General features: G+C 36.7%; 1 protein-coding gene and 1 long non-coding RNA gene across 2 annotated transcripts in view; both read left to right on the plus strand.

Annotated features, from left to right (window-relative positions):
* LOC140162802 (integrin beta-2-like) overlaps nt 1-12715 on the plus strand; it is a 43779-nt gene extending 31064 nt beyond the window's left edge. Inside the window, exons 19-23 of the mRNA XM_072186107.1 lie at nt 1023-1115; nt 4144-4273; nt 4871-4993; nt 5410-5603; nt 12592-12715. Coding sequence (XP_072042208.1) covers nt 1023-1115; nt 4144-4273; nt 4871-4993; nt 5410-5603; nt 12592-12678 — 627 coding nt within the window. The 3' untranslated portion in view covers nt 12679-12715. The remainder of the gene's footprint in view (nt 1-1022; nt 1116-4143; nt 4274-4870; nt 4994-5409; nt 5604-12591) is intronic.
* A 4674-nt stretch (nt 12716-17389) lies between these two features.
* LOC140162195 (uncharacterized) overlaps nt 17390-17763 on the plus strand; it is a 367488-nt gene continuing 367114 nt past the window's right edge. Inside the window, exon 1 of the long non-coding RNA XR_011860216.1 lies at nt 17390-17633. This is a non-coding gene — a long non-coding RNA (uncharacterized lncRNA). The remainder of the gene's footprint in view (nt 17634-17763) is intronic.

Genomic DNA, 17763 nt, shown 5'->3' on the forward strand with positions numbered 1-17763 from the left:
GAATTTTTAGTTTAACTTTTTCTTTTTTGTTCATTTAAGGGAAGGGGTATGAACGTTTGGACAGTATTTATTGTGGGACTTTAGAGCACATCAGACATATCGAATTGCATTCTGAATACGAAGAATGTCCTTCTGATATCAAATAATGTTGATTTTTTGAAATTCGCAATGTAATAGGCCTACACATTTTATGGCAAATCATTAAAATTGATATTTTTGATATTTAACAGTACTCGAAGTAAACTTTATAAATCTGATGATTTATACTTAAAGTGTATGTAGGTGGGATGAAAAGACGACGATCAATTGAAAAATTTGACCTTTCGTATTAAAGATAAGGATTTTTTCCCAAAACACCAAAAAAAATTAGGGCTTTTTAGGAAAAAAATCCATATCTTCAATATGAAAGGTCAAAATTTTCAATTGATCGTCGGCTTTTCCTCCCAGCTACATATACATACACTTTAAGAATATATCATTAGATTTATAAAATTTACTTCGAGGACTGTTATATATCAACAATTTGAAAAATATCAATTTTTTATAATTTGTCATAAAATTTGTATTATATCGTGATTTTCAAAAAATTCAAATTATTTGATATCAGATATACATGCTCGGTATTCAGAATGCAATTCGATACGTCTGAGGTGCTCTCATGTCCCCTAAAAATACTGCGCTCCAAACGCTCATTCCAGATCCCTTAATAATTACAAATATCTTAACAGATATTTGCAAATTTAAAGAAACATAATGAAAAAGTCTAACAAACTACCCTAAAATGCGTTATTGTCAGAGCAACTCGATAATAGGCACACATGTTTATTATCGAATTTTTACGGCATTTCTAAATAGGGAGATATCATTCTGATTTCAAAGTATACGTCGATTATCAATTAATAAAAATAAAGATTTTAATCAAATCGTGTCTATTATTTAAATCAGAATGAATACTCCTTAGAACATGCACAGTGTCTATTTTCTGAGTTGTAATCTTTTATCTCATGACATTAATGTTACAGCTTTTGTGCAATGGTTTTGGTGAATGTAAATGTGGCAGATGTCAGTGCTATAAATCGTCACCATTTTTTGGACCAACTTGCCAGCAATGTCCGGTAATGTACATATCGAGGGTTGAGTGCCAGAAAGCCTTAACTCACTATCACCTGCTCCCACAAAATGAGCATTGGTCATAGTGAGTTACGTCTTTCTGGTTCTGAACAATCGATACATATTTTGGGAAAACATCCCAAACTTGGACTTTTTATGTTGAAGCCTGATAATAGATCGTCGGCAGAGTGCTACACTATCGTAAGTGCAGTTTGGACAGTTTTACAGGAGGGGCATATTTTGTGTTTTGCGTAGCCGTTTGTTTCCCATAAAATGGCATGGGAATGTAAAGCAATTTGATTTTAATAATATAAACTATATAAATGGTGTAAAAGTTAATAAATCGATGAATTATTTACTGATTTAGATGTCGTAAGTGCCACATACGATAGTGTTGCACTCAAATAGAAATAAGTGTAGAATGCAACACTATCGTATATGCCACATACGATAGTGTAGCACTCAAATAGAAATAAGTGTAGAATGCAACACTATCGTATGTGCCACATACGATAGTGTAGCACTCAAATAGAAATAAGTATAGAATGCAACACTATCGTATGTGCCACATACGACAGTGTTGCACTCAAATAGAAATATGTGTAGAATGCAACACTGTCGTATATATGTGCCACATACGACAGTGTTGCACTGAAATAGAAATAAGTGTAGAATGCAACACTATCGTATGTGCCACATACGATAGTGTAGCACTCAAATAGAAATAAATGTAGAATGCAACACTATCGTATGTGCCACATACGACAGTGTTGCACTCAAATAGAAATAAGTGTAGAATGCAACACTGTCGTATGTGCCACATACGACAGTGTTGCACTGAAATAGAAATAAGTGTAGAATGCAACACTATCGTACGTGCCACATACGATAGTGTAGCATTCATAGTTTTAAGTGCCATTTAAGGATAATACATTACTCGCTCAATGTGAGCACGTTGTTCCAAGGAAACTGGAGCTTGCAAACAATTCTTTTGCATATCTTTTCCAAAACATAACACTTTATTTTTTTGTGATGGGATGACACATTTTTTTGTGATGACACATTTTTTTGTGATGGGATGGGATGGATGTGTACTTATACATTATACGTACACTTAAGACAAAACATTAATGATCACAAAAAAGTGTAAGTAAACAATTAATGTTCCCGAAATTCACTCAAAAGATAATCCACTGTTGGAGATATGATTTTAACTACAAAAACGCGTAGGCTTCACTTTCCGAAAATATATCTGAACAGACATTCAAGCGACCTTCATGATAAAGACAACATGAAGTGAATTTGTCATAGGTTTGCGTTCTTAAAAAGCGCCCTCTTATACTCTGTGGTAGATCTGTGCCTTAGGGTTAAATACCACTAATAGGCCTGGGCGATACGACGAGTAACTATTTGTTTTCATGGCATTCGAAAAGACTGCATTAAAATCGCTGAAATTGATCAAGTTATATAGCCAAAAAGCACTTTTTAGAGTTTGATGATTCAATATGGTACATTTTCTCTCATTATATGACATTTTTTGTTGTAATAGTACCAAAATTCATACGCACGGCTTCGGTTTTTAGTATATATTCGCCCTATCATATTGTAACTTTCAGCTTCGAGGGCGCACTGTCATTTTAAGGTGTTTACGGTTCAGTGCGTTAAAACAAGAAAAGTCTCAGGTCAACCTATGTTGAATTTTTGATCATTTGGCATCTAAATCATATAGTTTCACCTGATATTAGTGGCATGGAACTGTGAGAGTTCTGAATATGAGAAAATTCCACCCGAAATTAGGCATTTTCCCATTGAAACCCGTGTAATACATAATTAGTGGTATTTAACCTTAGGGAGTAATTCACTAACTCAGGTAACCATTCATAAGTTACGAATACCCTTTTATTAGACGTAACTTTACGAAGGGTCCATATAGTAAATCCCTATTACTTTAATACGAAGGATACAGATCGTAAGTCATAACAGTAAAATGGAGTTTACGACGCATGCGTCGTAAGTTACGATTGATTTTGACACTTAGCAAGCTTCGTAATTTTTAGTGAAATTGACCCCTGGTCTATAGTGGGAATTCCAATTGAATGAAAGCAGCTTTTAATAGCGTGACGAATTTTTGCGTACACTGCGTGATGTACGCCAGCGTGTGCGACTGTGCGTGAGTAACGCGAAAGTGAATCCAACCATGCCAACGCACTCATGATTGGTTAGCATTGTATCCAAGGTCGTGCGTTCGCGTTGTAGTTTGAAATACGCGATATACGATCGCGGTTGTATCAGTGCAGCTGTTGAAAGCTGCGTTCATTCAATTGGAATTCTTACTATAGGTTAGGTTGTAGCGAGTGCCTTCGTGAGGTCTGCGCCATCATCACAACATCTATGTATCTGGATTCCTCTTTCTCCTGAGAGAACATGTGTCTCCATGTTGAAATATGGGATAAATCTCAATTTATTATTGTCTTGAATGAGTGTTTAAACGTCAATCACTCTTTATTTACCAACACGTATGAAGATTCATTTCAATCTTGGTTATAGGTAATCAAAAATATCCAATATTATCGTATCATTTAAAGCCATATTATAACATTTTCATACAAAATAGATTAGCATTTCTTTGCCATAAAATCCACGGCAAAGCAAAGACAATTGGAATTTACTACCAGCGCATATGTCGCCAATACGTACCACTCCTTCGGTCATGTTAGGGTACGACCCTTTGTTGTGTAGATCACCGTCCAGCACGCCGTGTACGTACTGCGTGTTATGAACATCGTGTATACGTTCGACTAATATTTCCATCGTAATAATAAAACGCCGGTTCCGGCGTTTTATTCAATATCTCGGATTTTGACAAAACTACATCACCTAGAGTCTTGATTTTTGCAGGGTATATTGGTTTAATAAAGTACAATATAATCGTGTAAAAATGAATTTTAAAAATCAGTGAGGGCGTCCGCCTCAGCAAATGTTATAATATGGCTTTAATGTAATATGACATCATCAACGTTTCCTATTTTGCAGACGTGTTTCGGGCTTTGCTCGTCATTTCGTGAATGTGTATTATGCAAAGTTTTTGACTCAGGGTTGTTGTCGTTTCAACAATGTCAAAATTGTTCCGTTGATATACAGACAGTTGAAAGTATCAAAAATGGTAAGGCATTTTATTTGTAGGTTTATTTATTTGTTTGTTTACTAACCTAATCCAGTCCTTATCATGCTTCCAGAAAATAAGTCAACGACTTTTATATTAAGACTAGAAAGAGTTTATGAGATCTACTGGGGACGTTAAGAACGGGACAATGTGTTTTGAGTCTGGTCGATGAGATGTCACAGATTGCTGCAAAAAGACAATGAACTTTTCTTATACGTAAGTTCATTGTCTTTTGCGATAATCCAATGCATGGCATTTTATTCGATATTTTCCATACAATTAGCGAAATTAGAGTCATTTTATCCCCCACACTATAAATTGGGATTGTGATTAGGAACCAATCGAGTATTATATTTAAGGTTAAATCTTACAGATCTTAAAGATTTGAAATTCAAATCTATCAGATTAATTTTAAATCTACAATTGATTGGTCCCTAATTGCAACCTTGTAATTTAGAGTGCACTCTGTACACGTAAACAGGACCATCAAAAGAGATTTTGGTGTGATGACAAATAAACAAAAAGTAGAATCATTTTACTTTGCCAAAAAGAGCCCAACATTCACTATTCTAATTGTATTTTTTCCTTTATTTACAGTGACTGTGGCTGCTGAACCACTGACTTTATGTCAACATCCAGTAGATAGTAACTGCACAATACAGTATGGTTATACTACCAAGAATGATGGCGCATTTGTGGTATACGTACAAAAAACACAAGGTATGAACTTGAGCTGAAAATTGTCAAAGATTTTATTTGATAATACGCTATACCCTCAAACACATTACTATATCATTCCAAGATGCCATTATTTAGAAGAAAGTAGGGCGTATCCTACATGGATTATAATAAATGGCTTTCAGATTTGAATCACCAAACTTGACTCCAAACGCTCGAGTCCCAAGTCGAGTCATCAGGGGACTCGCTTCGCAAGTCGAATAGAGTCATCTACAGCTCTAGACTCGAGTTGAGTGTATTATTTGGGTCTCAAGTGAGTCAAGTCTCGAGAAGTTTGAGTCGAGTTCAAGTCGACACTTTTAAGTCGACACATTTTAGGACCTACAATTTCGACTCATTCAAGTCGGAATCGTTACACATGATACAAGCCAATCATTGCTTTTTTTGTTTGTTCATAGCTTGTCGTGAAATAATTTACATAGAGCCACCTGTCAGCAGTATAGACTTCAAATGGATAATTATGAGTATTGTGTTGTTGGTACTATTAGCTGGACTCATGTGTATTATGCTAGTTAGACTTTGTATATATTGCCAGGATTCAAATGAATATGCTACATTCAGGAAGGAGACTGCTAATTCTAAATGGACATCGGTAGGTATTTTTTATCCAGATGTTGTCATTCTACTAACAATTAAAAAGCCAGATTTGTAGCGCAGTGGTTTGAGTCCCTGCCAGAGACCTTGAGTCCATGAGTTCAATTCCCGATGTGACCACTTCCTGGTATTGACTACTGGGAAATCTAAATATAAGTGTAATGATTGGTATCGATAAAATATTTGCTGTTGTAAGTTCTTAAAGGTCCGTAACCCGATCGACAGCATCATCCCCCGATTTTTTCATTGTTGATGAGGTTTTGGTATCACATAATAGATACTATTTTTCTCATTACTATCCTGAAATTTGACGCTCCAAGTCGATGTATTTCCGGAGAAATCATGAATCACAGCGGTTTTTACAGGTTACCAGTTTGTAAACAATAAAAAATTCTTCGGATCATGGGAAGAGAAAAAAGCGAACTACGCTAAGTGTAGTCTCGCGGCCAGACTGTATGTGGCTATCACGAGGATCGACGAGTGTCAGACCGACGCAAACTGGCTGTGTAGGAGACTACGCTAAGTGCTGAGGAGACGGTCGGCCGTATATAATTAAAACAATTCCTTGATTATTTCAGTTGGTGAAATAGCTCAGTTGGCTAGCGCGCCGTTCTTTTACCCGAGAGGTACCCGGTTCAAAACCCGGTATCGGAAGGTTTTTTTCCTCTCCATTTTTAACCCAAACTTTTTTATATTCATTTGAAATGTACATATTGCAAGGGGAAATATATTTTGTTTCCTTTTTTTCTGAAACGGTACGAAAAAACAAAAAAACAACAAATATTTTCCGTTCAATACGGGCCGGGCATTGCAGCATGTCAGCATTCGTCATACGAACGGGAATTGTTGTTGTTGCATGCCTACCCAGAATGCAATTCACGTATACAAGGTATTGGATTGCAAATTTGGCTATTTATTCACATTTACGCTGAAAATGCTCTCGTTTTTTCACAAAGCAGCATAAAGGGGGAGATATTTGATATTATTATGTAATTTTAAAGACAATCCATATCCAAAACCAATAGGGTTACCCCCTTTAAAGAAGGTCTTTCTACATGGGTCTCAATGGCGATAAAGTCAGTAAAATTGTTTGCTTCCAGGGACTAGCAGCGCAATGCACCAGTGGCGAAGCCAAGAGGGGGGGACAGCTGCCCCCCGTGAAAAAGTCTTGCCCCCCTCTTGCCCCCCCTGTGGGATGGTGACTGCCCCGACATTTAAGACTTTTTTGTGTTTCTGGCCAAATTTACATTATATTTTGTCATTTTAACCTACAAAGTGCCAACAAAGTGCGAATTTATTCACTTTCTGTACCATATTTCACCAGTTTAGCTTCAATATGGCAATTCGCGCGCAATTGTGATATTAACTGATTTTGTCACCAAAACATACCCCCCTTAAAATTTGTCTTGCCACCCTCTGCCCCCCCCTCTGAAGAAGTGCTGGCTACGCCATTGCAATGCACGTGTCCGAGTCATGTTGAAACACGTTCAAAAGGTCGGGAAAGCCCCAAGAGCTATTTTTAGTCGGGCGCGCAAAGGATTGTGGGATACTCGAGGCGTTGTACGGTAAATCTATGACGGATTTTACTTTATTTTGATGAATTTTGAAAACCCGTTTCATTTAGTATTTTATTTCTTTCTTTTCAATTGTATTTTTTCCATCCATGGCATAATTCTGAATTGTCACCTAATAATTTGGGTGTACTTTGTCTTGGGTCCAATCTCTATTATGGAAAATTTGCTATATATCTTTCTAAATATAATGATTGTTTGTTCTAGATTTGTGTTTTAGCGTTTCGTATTTGAAAGAACTAATGTTTAATTGCAACATTTCGATACTACAAACCCAAACTGGGTGCTATGATGTACAAAATTGGGCTACGAGTATGCATTTTACCAAGTTAGCAATAGGTATTTCCTTCATGTTGCCAATGCATGACTTTCTTTATTATACTCAAAAACGGATTTTATTATACATGTACTAGAAAGTTGTTCACGTGCATATAGGCTCCTTCACAGCCGGTTTCTGTTGTGTATGTTTACAACTGAGCCACATACAGACTGGGTTGCCATTTTGCCTCCCATCAGTTTTACTGATAAGATGGCTAATTGAAAATAAACACTTATTTTGTAAACAGATAATGCTCTGTGGTTATTTATGGATGGAAACTTAGGAAATTGCTATTAATGAAATAATTAATATATTAAACATACATTTTGCTTGGTTAACAATTAAAATCCGTTCACAAATAAGGTTTTTAGGAACCATTTGACATTAAACATTTTGAACAATTTTGCTCTATGAAAAAGGATACAATTGCACCCTGCTGATCCGACTACTGATAAGCTGTCAACAAGCATTGACAAGTAAAGTGTGACCACTAATTAAACAAGAATAATGAGCATTATCTGACCATTGCCTGATCTGACCAGAGCTGAGTATAAATAGTGCAGGTGCCTACTACCAACACTAATTGATGTTGGGAGTGACACTAGTCGCCGGGGGGGGGGGGGAGATACCAGGAATTGGGGTAGATAGTGGCTTTGGTTTTATACATTTTTGGTACATGTAGATGCAACCGGGAATCCCTGGGATTTTGTTATCAGTCTTTTTGATTAGGCCAATGAAAGTCGATTTTGAGTTTCCCGTCACCGCCCTCACTTCATTTTCTGACCCTCACTTGAATTCATTATTGTGACTATTTTAATATACTTTTGAATCTCATTAGGGCTAAACATCCATCTTCAAGTGAGTGAGTGGCAAATAACAACACATTTTACATACGTGTTGGTCATATAATGAAAGGCAGAAAAATAATGAATAATGAAAAAGTTACCTCACTTGTTTTCAGAAATTATGTGACGGGAAACTCAAAATTGACTGTTAGTGGCCTATATGTCTAAAATTAATTACCATGCTTTTAATGGATTTTATACTAAATATTGGTAAATAGTAAAACACAGAAAAGGTAAAAGGACAGAAATTTGGAGTTTATATGAATAAAAGATTTGAGAGGAATTCGAAGGAGATTGTTATGGACATGGTGGGTTAGTAAGCGGAAAATGTTGAAGGTCAGGTCAAGGTCATCCGAGGTAAATTGAGTATAGATTGTCAGATTGTGGATAACACTGCCCAAAATTGTTAAAGATATTGATATACAAAATTGGCGAAATGCATTAAGTACATATTCATCACTTACTTTTTATACTCAAATCAAAGAAAATCTAGTGGTGGAAGACTATTTATTGTGGCTGGAGAAACCATTTCATAAAATACTTCTGACCAAAGCCAGATTGGGTGTTCTTGAGTTAGAATATGTTCGTGGAATATGATTTAAGGTTCCTCGAAATTTACGTATTTGTAAAATCTGCCACACTGGTGAAATTGAAGATTTGTATCATTTTGTATTAAAATGTCCTGCTTATGCTAATGAAAGAAATCGCTTATTGCCAGAGTGTATTCCAAATTTAAATTATTTTATTACTCTATTTCAGTCTAGAAATCAACAAACTATAATTTCATTATCAAAATTCATTTTTAATGCTCATAAAATCAGGCAAACTCTTTTGCCCCCTGGTGATGGGTAAATATATTGTACTGTACTTTATTGTATTGTAAGGCCGAAGGCCTATATATACTGAGAAATAAAATCTCTCCATATGGAGAGAACTGAACTGAACTGTTAAAGGTCATTTGAGGTCGACTAAGTATATGGTCAATTCCAGCGAAAGCGGGACAAAATTCTCTCTATGTTAACTTTCCACTTTAAAATGTCATTAATAAAGGAAATCACGTTATTGATGGAGCATATCATGTCACGTCCAATGTGCTCTCTTTGTGCATATAGGCCTTTACTAGCAAGTCATACCAAGGGACAAGTTATGATAGCTTAAATGAATTGGCGTTACCCACGAATTCAAAGATAAAGCACCATATATGTCATTGAATGTCCTTCAATCAAAATGAAATTATTACCGTTAGAAAGACGTTTGCATGATCTCTCATCATATGTAAAACGATTGAATTCCACCAAAGTTTGTGGACTCTAGAGGCCATTTAGTCAATTTGGCTAATAATTTTGTTACCCGCGTATCACAAATAAAATGATCGTTCTGAAAAATGTTAAGTGAATATGCCATAAATGACTATATCATGAAACGAAGTTTCGTTCTATAATTCTGGGGTCCAAGTGATTATTTTATGCAAATACGTTTTACCCATAAAATTCCATAAAATCAAATTTGACGTTACCCACGTATCAACTGTTACCCACGAGTCCAGCAAATATAATTGCCATAACTTAAATTAACATTTAATGACTTTGGACACTGAATTTAGTTTGACAAGCGCTTAAAATTGTAAATCCTAAAAATACGTTCACCGCTTTAAAAAAGAATCTACGACGGTTTAAACTTTTGTTACCCACGAATCCCGAATAGATGCTAACCTTGAAAAATAAGGAGATTGTTTATTTTAAGTTTAAATCAGCACATATTCAAGCCATGGGTATGCTATAATTTTGACAGTACTTACAGTTTATACACCTAAGAAACGCAAACCCCAAACGGTACTATAGTACTTATAGCTTTACCCACGAATTCGGCGTTACCCACGAATCCAAGGATTTACTCGTAAATTATATGTTTCTTATGCATCTTAACATTTTGAAAACATGCGAAATAGGTTCCAAAAAGTTATGTTTAATAGCGTCCTCTTGAAGGTATACTGAAGCTGCATCATGAAGTTTTGATTGATTATCCTAAATTACCATTTTTTGGGTAAATGCAATTGGTTAGAGAAACGGGAATCATTGAAACACAATGGAGGAATAACCGCATGGTGGTTTCCAACCTTCTGTAATATTTTCTATTTTGCCGCTTACAAATACATACCTTAAAATATGTGTTACCCACGAACATTTTGGTTACCCACGAATCCCTACTTAAATTATAGTTAACAATGTATTGATAGTGTTTTAGTTCATAGGAACAGTCAAACACGAGTAAATAGAATATTGCTGCATGAAAATATGGAATGATTTCACTAAAATAATAATATAAAACTGTTTGCTCTGTCTATTTGAATTTGGCAACTTCATTATTCTCAAAATTTTTATACCCAAAATGCCATAATGATCCATTCTAAATATTCCATGTAGTTTGTATTTTGATTAAAATTCATTTTAGTGCCATTGCAGCCTGAATTATTGACATACGGAAAAGTATTTTTTATTTTTATTAAAAATTTTAGTAGGAATTGCTATTTTCCAGACGCTGTTACCCACGAATCCATCCGAGATCCTCATCCTGCGACGAGATACAAAATCTAACTTTATATTCATATGAAGCATTTATTCTAATCTTTCAAAATAATACAGTAATGTTAAATGACAGCCACTTTGGAAAGAGTTCGAAGAATTGACACAATCTTAACTGTACACCTGGTTCTTTCTTAAAATTTGTAATAACCAAAATATTTCTTTGTAGATATATGTAATAAAATTCTATTTTACGTTCAAAGTCTTCACCGATTTCTAGTGTATATGAGTCACACATAAAATATTGAAAGATATTAAAGAAAGTGAAATTTTATAGCGTACAACAGGTGAAAAATGCTTGAATTCGTGGGTAACATGCATATGCGCATTTAACACTTTATTTGGTCTAGCAAGAAAAGTTATTTTTCAATCCGATGGCACTTCCACCTGATGATTCACTAGACATGATCGTCTCATTTGATAAGTCTAGAATTAAAAAGGAAAACATTTTCAAAATGGCCCCTAGAGAGAATTTTGGCCCGCTTTGGCTGGAATTGACCATATATTGTGTTGGATTGTCAGAATGTTCAAAGTGGTGTCAAGCGCATTTGATGTCAACTGAGCATCGATAGTCTGATTTTCATAAAACGTGGTGCATGTAATCACAATTAGGCCCTAAGGGTCAAAACCATCAAGGTCATATCAAGGTTAACAGTTACTGATAATAGATAGTTGGATTGTCATGAAATTTGGTTGATATGAAATCCCTTAATTAAGCAGCAAACATTCTTAAGGTTATCTGAATATAGATTGTTGGATTGTTGTAAAACTCAGAGGATGTGATTTCAATTGAGCCGTTTGCTACAAGTATGAATTAAATGTAGACCTATTTAGCACACATTTTCCAATTCAGCTTTCGACCAGAAAATTTTGAGTATTTCCTAGTATGTCATTGGTGGTATTTACCAATAAATGCCAATATTTCGCACCCGGTTAGTTGTGCCAAACATTCAAATTTACTAGCTTTCCAAGTACTTGCAATACAAAATTATGAAACATGATCTTCATCCATGGCGTTGTCTTTTTAAAGACATTTCTTGTTTTCTCTTTCTTTTTAAATTTTTTTTCTCAGAAATGCGTTTTCCGCTTTACCTCCGAATTCCGCGATTTTTGCGGAATTTCCGCAACGCGGAGAATTCTTGGCTTTACATTAGTGCAATGAAAGTAATTAAACTAACCTGTCGACTGTGATAATAACCATGATAACCGCCCAACTTCCGATACAGTTCGGGAAATCAGAACAGAGCGCATTGTGGGTAAAAAGCTGGTGTGCTTTCGCGACCGGATTCACACAGTGTTCAATGGCGACCTAAAATTTTTAGTTTTTTTTTGGAAAACATGTATATATCTTCAATGCGAAAGGTCAAAATGTTCAATTGATCGGCCTTTCCTTCCAGCTACACACACTTTAAATACATATCATTAGATTTATTAAGCTTACTTCGAGTACTGTTAAAAATAAAAAATATTATATCGCGAGTTTCAAAAAATCAAAATAATTTGATATTAGAAGGGCATTCCTCGTATTCAGAATGAAATTCGATGTGTCTGATGTGTTCTCACGTCAAACAATACTGTGCAAACGTTGTTATCCGCTCCTTACTGATTGAGTATTTTTTCTTTTGTTTGATTATCTGCTTTCTTTCTTGTTGTTGTTTTTCCCCAACAGGCCGACAATCCGTTGTTCCGGCGATCCATTTCAACGTATGTCAATCCCGTACACGGAGTCGACGATATCAACCAGAATTTACTTTAGACTAGCGCTGTAATTTATTTGACATAAGCTAATTTCTAATATATAATTATAATATATTTGATTCGAAACGATTTGCTTGTTTCAATTGTTAATATTGTTTTCCGTCAATTAATTTGATATATTCACGATATTGATAGAATTTTAGCAATAATTTAACCTCGAATTTCTCGAAGCAGTTAAAGAGAATAGAAAACTAGTGAGAGAAAGGGGTAGATAGAGATCTCGAAAGGAAGAGGGAGAGAGAGAGGAAATGAGGAGCAAGTGGGGAGAGATCATAAAGCGATGCATAAGACGATCATAGTGATAGTACGCCAGTTCTAAGTGGAATGCATGGAGAACCATTTAGCGATAAGGATGTTTCCAGTTGATTGACATATGAAAGACTCCTTTGTATCCAACAAGTTGACACACATTAATGATCCATCGTTAAACGTACAAGATGAGCGTTTGATTCGACGACACAGAATTTTAACATGTTTAATCAGCAAACTGTTCCCCAATCACCGAGTTGTCGACGCTCTTCCAGTCTGCTGAGATGTTGTGAGTTTGCCTTTCCGATAATCGTACTTCAAGAGTATTTCTTTGCGTAAAAGAAAACAGTATTGCGAGCATGGTAAAATGAAGAACTATCTCCAACTCAGTGAAATTATCCCTCAAGTGTTGCATTTACCTAAGGGTTTAGTTCGTACACGGTTGCCTTTTCTCTCAGCACGGTACATTATGTGCAAGTAGCGTCATCGTGCTATGTAATCTGTGGAAGGAGAGGTATTTTAGTAAAAATTTGCGCTTCTAGCTATTGGTTCCAGTGAGCAAGTGGCATCGTTGATCGTTGTACCATGTAATTTGCGGAAGCAGCCGACTGATGATGAATTTGCGGAAGCAGCAGTATTTTAACGAAATTTGATTATTATACCGGAAGTAACCCCTAAATGACATGACATGACGTGTACACCCTATAGACACTGACTAGTATAACCGATGCATGTGTTTAAAAATAAAATAAAATAAAGGCTACTTGCTTACACACGTGTATGGCTACTCTTAGCCATAGCCATAGTTGTTGGTTACAAACCGTAATGACTTTTGAACCCAATTATATGTACACCTATAGACAATAGGAGAAAAAAGATTAAAGGAAAGAGATAAAGAACAGGAAGGCAAATTATAAAAAACAAGACTTAAGAAGGAAACAGGATGAAAAAGAAAGATTTCACATGATCTTGCCCACCTGACTGGAGCAAAGAGGAGGGCTACGCCCCTGCATCGGCTTAATGGATTATATCCCCGTAGTCATCTGGCGAACAGGGAAAGCCATCTCAGATTTCTATCAATTGACATGACGAAATGTAAGCAATTGCTTAAAGCAATAATGTGTGATTTGCATAGCGTAGTACACGCAGTCTCTCTCGAAAACAAAACCGGTATATGTATTGTATGATGCGACTGCAAGTTTGTTCATCTATGCCCCCGAAATTTTATTTTGCCTCCCCCTCCCTCCAAGAAAGTTGGCTACGCCCCTGCTCCATAGTAATCGTTAGTAGATACATTTTGTTCATTCTATGTAGCAAACGATGTCACCAAACCAAACAATAGTACTGCACAGATAGTGCTTGGTAGTATATTAGTAGCTTACCTTGGGCCACACTCTGTTGTAAAACGTTCCAGTAAACAATAAACAATGTCAACATCTGCGACACACATGTTATAGTTGTCATCTTTGATATTCCGCTTTTATAGTTTCGCTATTATTGCATTGTTTTATTGTCTCTATGACGGTTAGAGCTCTATGACGGTCAGAGAATTTTCACTGTGACGGTTAAGGCATTTTCCCTATGACGGTAGAGCATTAAAGAACAATAACATTGATTGCCTAATGATCTGCTTTTGTATTGAAAACAATCTTTACTACATACCAATGCATCTTCTGAGCTTTAAAACCGAATGGTAAAGACAAAATTAAGCTAATAAGTGATATAATGAAAGACAGAGATAAAAAGACTAGTTTGCGTCTGACGTCATCTGTCAAGCAAACTCGAGCACAGTTTGTTTACAAGTGTCGTGATGATATGAGTTGCTGAACACGGCGGTAAAACCGAGCGCCTTTTGTGTAAATTTTGCACTTTCAAACATATAAACCATCTCAAAAGTTAGGTCTTAATAGTAGGAAACTTTCTTTCGCGAAGGCACCATGTCAACAATGCCTAGAAAAGTTGCTTTTTGCCTTGTAAAAGTACGAAATTTTTCGCCATTTACTGCTATTCCTTTTCTCCGATCAGCACCAGATAAATCGACCTTCCTTGTACGCGCTAATTAACCAATCAAGGATCGTAGAGTCTTTTTTATCTTTGTCTTCAATTATAGACAAAACATCTTTTAAGACATACGTATGCTATTTTTGTCAGCAATATTAGCACTCAAACATGCTCATCTGTCACGACAAAGTTCGTTAATCAATATATATATGTATGGACATTTGTAGGCTGACTTTTGAATGAGTTGGGTACACAGAATCACTCTCCACTAATTGAGTAATGCCCAACTGGAACACTGAAAGCGTAAAAGCTTTTAACGCCGAAAGCGACGATTTTCTAACTAAGCAAATAAGTCTATAATTATACTTGTTTGTTTGTTGCAGGTGTACGAAAAACTAATAATTATGCGAGACCCGTTCAAGGGGAAATGATGAGGTAAAAGAGAGATGGCGGTGTTACACACACGCTGCGTTAACCGTGCGTTTATCACGGCGTTCAAAACGGCGTTCTATTAGTCTCGGATTGTCATTATTCGCCTCGAAAGAGAATAAGGCGGATGGAACCAAGACTAGCATCTGATCTGGTCAATAGAGGGCGACGCGCTTAAAATTTAATGGTCACCGAGACCTATGCCTACTTCAATATGCATGCTTTAGATTTGGACTAAAAACCAAGGCATACCATAAATTGTATTTCACCTTTTCATTCATAACATCTAAACGGAATGTATTTTCGTCCTAACATTTAACTGGGATTATGAAAAAATGATGAGCTTTCTTCTAATGCCAAAATCTCCAGTTCCTTTAGTCCCGCTGCCAAATGCAATTTTGCCACAAAGCTTGTTTTGCTGAATTTGGTCCTTCCATCTGGTTGGTGGACGACCTGGTGGTCTTTTCTTGCTAAAGTCATTAATGTAAGCTTGGTGGGGAAGCCGGTGTGGAGGCATCCTGAAGATGTGCCCAGCCCATTTCAAACGTCTCCGGCAGATAACATCATTGATGGAGCTAGTGATGTTGAGACTCTATCTGATGGAATTGTTGCGGATTTTGTCAAGTAGGGAAACTCCAAGCATTGCCCTAAGGCGTCGCATTTCAAAGACATCCAGTCTGTACGTAACGCCCAGGATTCTGACCCATAGGTGGCAATAGGGAGGATGAGCGACTGGTAGATCCTTATTTTCAGCGATCTGGTGATGTCATGGTTAGACCAGATGGTATTTTTCAGTCTACCAAATGCCCAGGCTGCCAACTTTGTGCGACGTTTAATATCCTCTTCTACAGAGGGCACACTGCTACCCAGAAAGACAAAGTTATTTACTTTGTCAATGGGCATTTGGTTCAGCATGATATCTCTTGGATCGTCAGACATGATCTTGCATTTTGTTGAGTTAATTTTCATTCCCCAGCTGCTGCATGCTTTTTCCAATTCATTAGTGGAGATTTGCAAGTCCATATCCATGAGTGTGGTGTCATCTGCATATCGCATGTTGTTAATGCACATGTCACCCATCTGCACACCTGAGCCTAAATTTTGGATGTCCTTCATGACAAACTCCAGATATAGATTGAAGATGCATGGTGAGAGAAGACATCCCTGTCTAACACCAACTAGGACTTCAAACCAATCGGTGATCTTTCCATTTACCACGACTGAGCATTTAGTTTGCTCATACATTTTTGCAATGAGGTTCACCAGTTTGGTGTCTACTCCTACTGATCGCAGACATTTCCAAAGGGCCTCCCTCCATATGGTGTCAAATGCTGCTTTGAAGTCTACATAGTTCCAGTGTATTGGGCTATTCCATTTAAAATCCACACTACCCCTGTGGAAGATTTTGGAAATATCTTCCACAGGGGGAGTATGTTTTTGAAATTTAATTAGTCAGGGTTAATCATTTTGAAACCCATACTCCCCCTGTATTATTGCTTTACCTATATCTTCTACAACTGGAGTAAGTATTTCAAATGGAAGTTACCTAATTGTCTATTCTATTCAAAACTCAAATTCCCTCTGTGGAAGACTTTAGATAAATCTTCCACAGGGGTAGTGTGGATTTTAAATGCAATGGCCCATTGGAATGCGTCTTTCTTTAGCCTTTTCATAGATTTTGCGTACTGTAAATACCGCATCTGATGAGGTGCCTCTGGAACTCCTGAACCCACACTGTTACTCTCTCAGATGGTTATCTACAGATGGTTATCTACAGTCTGTTGTATTCGGTTAAGAACCATCCTACAGAATACTTTCCCCGGGATTGACAGGAGGGTAATAGCTCTGTAGTTGGCTGGGTCCAGTCTGTCGCCCTTTTTGTATACAGGGGTTATTAGACCTTTACTCCAGTCTTCAGGAATTTTTCCTTCAACCCAGGCGGTGCTGATGATCTTCAACAACATTTGTTTCAACATGGGTCCTCCTGCTTTCAACACTTCTGCTGAGATCTTATCCCAACCACACGCTTTGTTGTTTTGAAGCTTCTCGGTGGCCTCTTCAACTTCATCTATTGAAAAGGGCAAACTTGTTGTAGCAGGGTTGACAGGCTCCAGGATGGAGTTAAGTATATTACAGTCTCTGGGGAATTCTGTATTCAGATGTTTACTGAAGTATTCCTCCCAGCACTTCATTACTTCCTCTGGGGCTGTTTTCAGTGAACCATGCTTGTCATTGGCTGCAGTTTGAACTTTGGTTTTATCACCTGCTAGCTTTGTGACTTTCTTGAAGAGATCATGGCTTATGTTCTTTGCATGGGCTTCTTCCATTTCTTGATTGTCTTCTTCAAGAAGTTTTCTTTTCCACTGCTTCACTTGATATTTGACCCCTTTGTTCAGCTTCCGAT

This window comes from Amphiura filiformis, chromosome 10, assembly GCF_039555335.1.
Source record: "Amphiura filiformis chromosome 10, Afil_fr2py, whole genome shotgun sequence".
Classification (NCBI taxonomy): domain Eukaryota; kingdom Metazoa; phylum Echinodermata; class Ophiuroidea; order Amphilepidida; family Amphiuridae; genus Amphiura; species Amphiura filiformis.